The sequence below is a fragment of the Telmatherina bonti genome (genome assembly GCF_933228915.1).
Source record: "Telmatherina bonti genome assembly, chromosome: 4".
Classification (NCBI taxonomy): domain Eukaryota; kingdom Metazoa; phylum Chordata; class Actinopteri; order Atheriniformes; family Telmatherinidae; genus Telmatherina; species Telmatherina bonti.
Window position 1 is genome coordinate 4,191,503 of NC_136622.1, and position 3,135 is coordinate 4,194,637.

General features: G+C 52.2%; 1 protein-coding gene across 1 annotated transcript in view; it reads left to right on the forward strand.

Annotated features, from left to right (window-relative positions):
• Positions 1 to 794: 794 nt before the first annotated feature.
• The window catches only part of atp2b3b (ATPase plasma membrane Ca2+ transporting 3b), a gene marked incomplete at both ends in the record, with an annotated part of 115,303 nt that continues 112,962 nt past the window's right edge, over positions 795 to 3,135 (forward strand). The window contains one exon of the mRNA XM_079239556.1: positions 795 to 893. Within this exon, the coding sequence (XP_079095682.1) occupies positions 795 to 893 (99 nt within the window). The remainder of the gene's footprint in view (positions 894 to 3,135) is intronic.

The window sequence follows — 3,135 nt, forward strand, 5'->3', positions numbered from 1 at the left end:
CTGGGCCGAACCATCCGCTGCCAGAGCCGGGATCAGCCCGTCCGGACCTCCCCCCCCCCCCCTCTCTCTCTCGCGCGCGCTCTGCCTGGAACCGCCGCAGACCTCCTCCGACCAGCCAGCAGGTGAGCGCGCGGAGCGGATGTTCAGCACCTCCTCTCCTCCGGACTGCAGGCACGCGGAGCCGCTCCCCCCCCCCCCCACCCCCCCCGCTTCCTCTCCTCCGGCCTGGGACGCAGATTAGAGGGGATTCTGCCCCCCCCGCCCGCGCGCTGATGCTGATGTCCTTGAGCTCGGCCTGCACGGTGAGTCCGTGCGTGTCCCCGAGCAGGGAGATGTGCTGCTCGCGCTGTGATGCAGTAGTGTGTGTGTGTGTGTGTGTGTGTGTGTGTGTGTGTGTGTGTTGGGGGACTTGAGGAGCGTGCACGGCCTCCCAGGCCTCACGCAGCGTCCCCAGCAGCGCGTGCAGGAGGACAGACCATAATAACCTGCAGACAGCGCGATGACACGAGCAGGAAGTGTGTGCATGTGTGCGTCTACACGTGAATGTACTCGCGCGCGCGCGTGTTAGAGTCTAATGATGTCCATCCATCCGTCCACGTCGCGTCTCAGCTGATGAGGCACGCGCTGTTCCCTCGCGCGCCTCCTGCTTCTCCCGGCTGTTGCTGCGGGGGGGGGAGGTGGTAGGGGGGGTTTGGGGGCAACCCGCGGCCGGAGGGACCTTCACGAGCTTCCCGGTGCGGGAGGGGTGGGGGGGGGGGGGGGGGGGGTCACCTTGCGGAGGGACGCGCGTGGGCATGTGGCGCATCGCCGTGGCAACACTTCCTGCTGGTTATGGGTTCAGCTTCCATGGTCACGTGATGGAAGGTGTTGAGGATGAAGAGGCACGTCTGAAGGTGACCAGCAAAGGTCGTTTAGTGGGGGGGGGGGGGGGGGGGGGGGGGGGGGGGGGTGGTATGGTACACTGTGTGAGAGTATCTATACATGTGATTGGATTTTTTTTCTTTTTCTTTATTTCAACTTCTTCCTCCTCCAGCTGTTTTGATGCTAGAGGTGTGTGTGTGTGTGATGTAGAGGTGTGTGTGTGTGTGATGTAGAGGTGTGTGTGTGTGTGTGTGATGTAGAGGTGTGTGTGTGTGTGATGTAGAGGTGTTTGTGTGTGTGATGTAGAGATGTGTGTGTGTGTGATGTAGAGGTGTGTGTGTGTGTGATGTAGAGGTGTTTGTGTGTGTGATGTAGAGGTGTGTGTGTGTGTGATGTAGAGGTGTTTGTGTGTGATGTAGAGGTGTGTGTGTGTGTGATGTAGAGGTGTTTGTGTGTGTGATGTAGAGGTGTGTGTGTGTGATGTAGAGATGTGTGTGTGTGTGATGTAGAGGTGTGTGTGTGTGTGATGTAGAGGTGTTTGTGTGTGATGTAGAGGTGTGTGTGTGTGTGATGTAGAGGTGTTTGTGTGTGTGATGTAGAGGTGTGTGTGTGTGATGTAGAGATGTGTGTGTGTGTGATGTAGAGGTGTGTGTGTGATGTAGAGATGTGTGTGTGATGTAGAGGTGTGTGTGTGTGTGATGTAGAGGTGTGTGTGTGATGTAGAGGTGTGTGTGTGTGTGATGTAGAGGTGTGTGTGTGTGTGTGATGTAGAGGTGTGTGTGTGATGTAGAGGTGTTTGTGTGTGATGTAGAGGTGTGTGTGTGTGTGATGTAGAGGTGTGTGTGTGTGTGATGTAGAGGTGTGTGTGTGTGTGATGTAGAGGTGTGTGTGTGTGTGATGTAGAGGTGTGTGTGTGTGTGTGATGTAGAGGTGTGTGTGTGTGATGTAGAGATGTGTGTGTGTGTGATGTAGAGGTGTGTGTGTGATGTAGAGATGTGTGTGTGATGTAGAGGTGTGTGTGTGATGTAGAGGTGTGTGTGTGATGTAGAGGTGTGTGTGTGTGTGTGATGTAGAGATGTGTGTGTGATGTAGAGGTGTTTGTCTGTGATGTAGAGGTGTGTGTGATGTAGAGGTGTGTGTGTGTGTGTGATGTAGAGGTGTGTGTGTGTGTGATGTAGAGGTGTGTGTGTGTGTGATGTAGAGGTGTGTGTGTGTGTGATGTAGAGGTGTTTGTGTGTGTGTGATGTAGAGGTGTGTGTGTGATGTAGAGATGTGTGTGTGTGATGTAGAGATGTGTGTGTGTGATGTAGAGATGTGTGTGTGATGTAGAGGTGTGTGTGTGTGTGATGTAGAGGTGTGTGTGTGTGATGTAGAGGTGTGTGTGTGTGTGATGTAGAGGTGTTTGTGTGTGATGTAGAGGTGTGTGTGTGTGTGTGATGTAGAGGTGTGTGTGTGATGTAGAGGTGTGTGTGTGTGTGATGTAGAGGTGTGTGTGTGTGTGATGTAGAGGTGTGTGTGTGTGATGTAGAGATGTGTGTGTGTGTGTGATGTAGAGGTGTGTGTGTGTGTGATGTAGAGGTGTGTGTGTGTGATGTAGAGGTGTGTGTGTGTGTGATGTAGAGGTGTTTGTGTGTGATGTAGAGGTGTGTGTGTGTGTGTGATGTAGAGGTGTGTGTGTGATGTAGAGGTGTGTGTGTGTGTGATGTAGAGGTGTGTGTGTGTGTGTGATGTAGAGGTGTGTGTGTGTGATGTAGAGATGTGTGTGTGTGTGTGATGTAGAGGTGTGTGTGTGATGTAGAGATGTGTGTGTGTGATGTAGAGATGTGTGTGTGATGTAGAGGTGTGTGTGTGATGTAGAGGTGTGTGTGTGTGTGTGATGTAGAGGTGTGTGTGTGTGTGATGTAGAGATGTGTGTGTGTGATGTAGAGGTGTGTGTGATGTAGAGATGTGTGTGTGATGTAGAGATGTGTGTGTGATGTAGAGGTGTGTGTGTGTGTGATGTAGAGATGTGTGTGTGATGTAGAGATGTGTGTGTGATGTAGAGATGTGTGTGTGATGTAGAGGTGTGTGTGTGTGTGATGTAGAGATGTGTGTGTGTGATGTAGAGGTGTGTGTGATGTAGAGATGTGTGTGTGATGTAGAGTTGTGTGTGTGATGTAGAGGTGTGTGTGTGTGTGATGTAGAGATGTGTGTGTGTGATGTAGAGGTGTGTGTGATGTAGAGATGTGTGTGTGATGTAGAGATGTGTGTGTGATGTAGAGGTGTGTGTGTGTG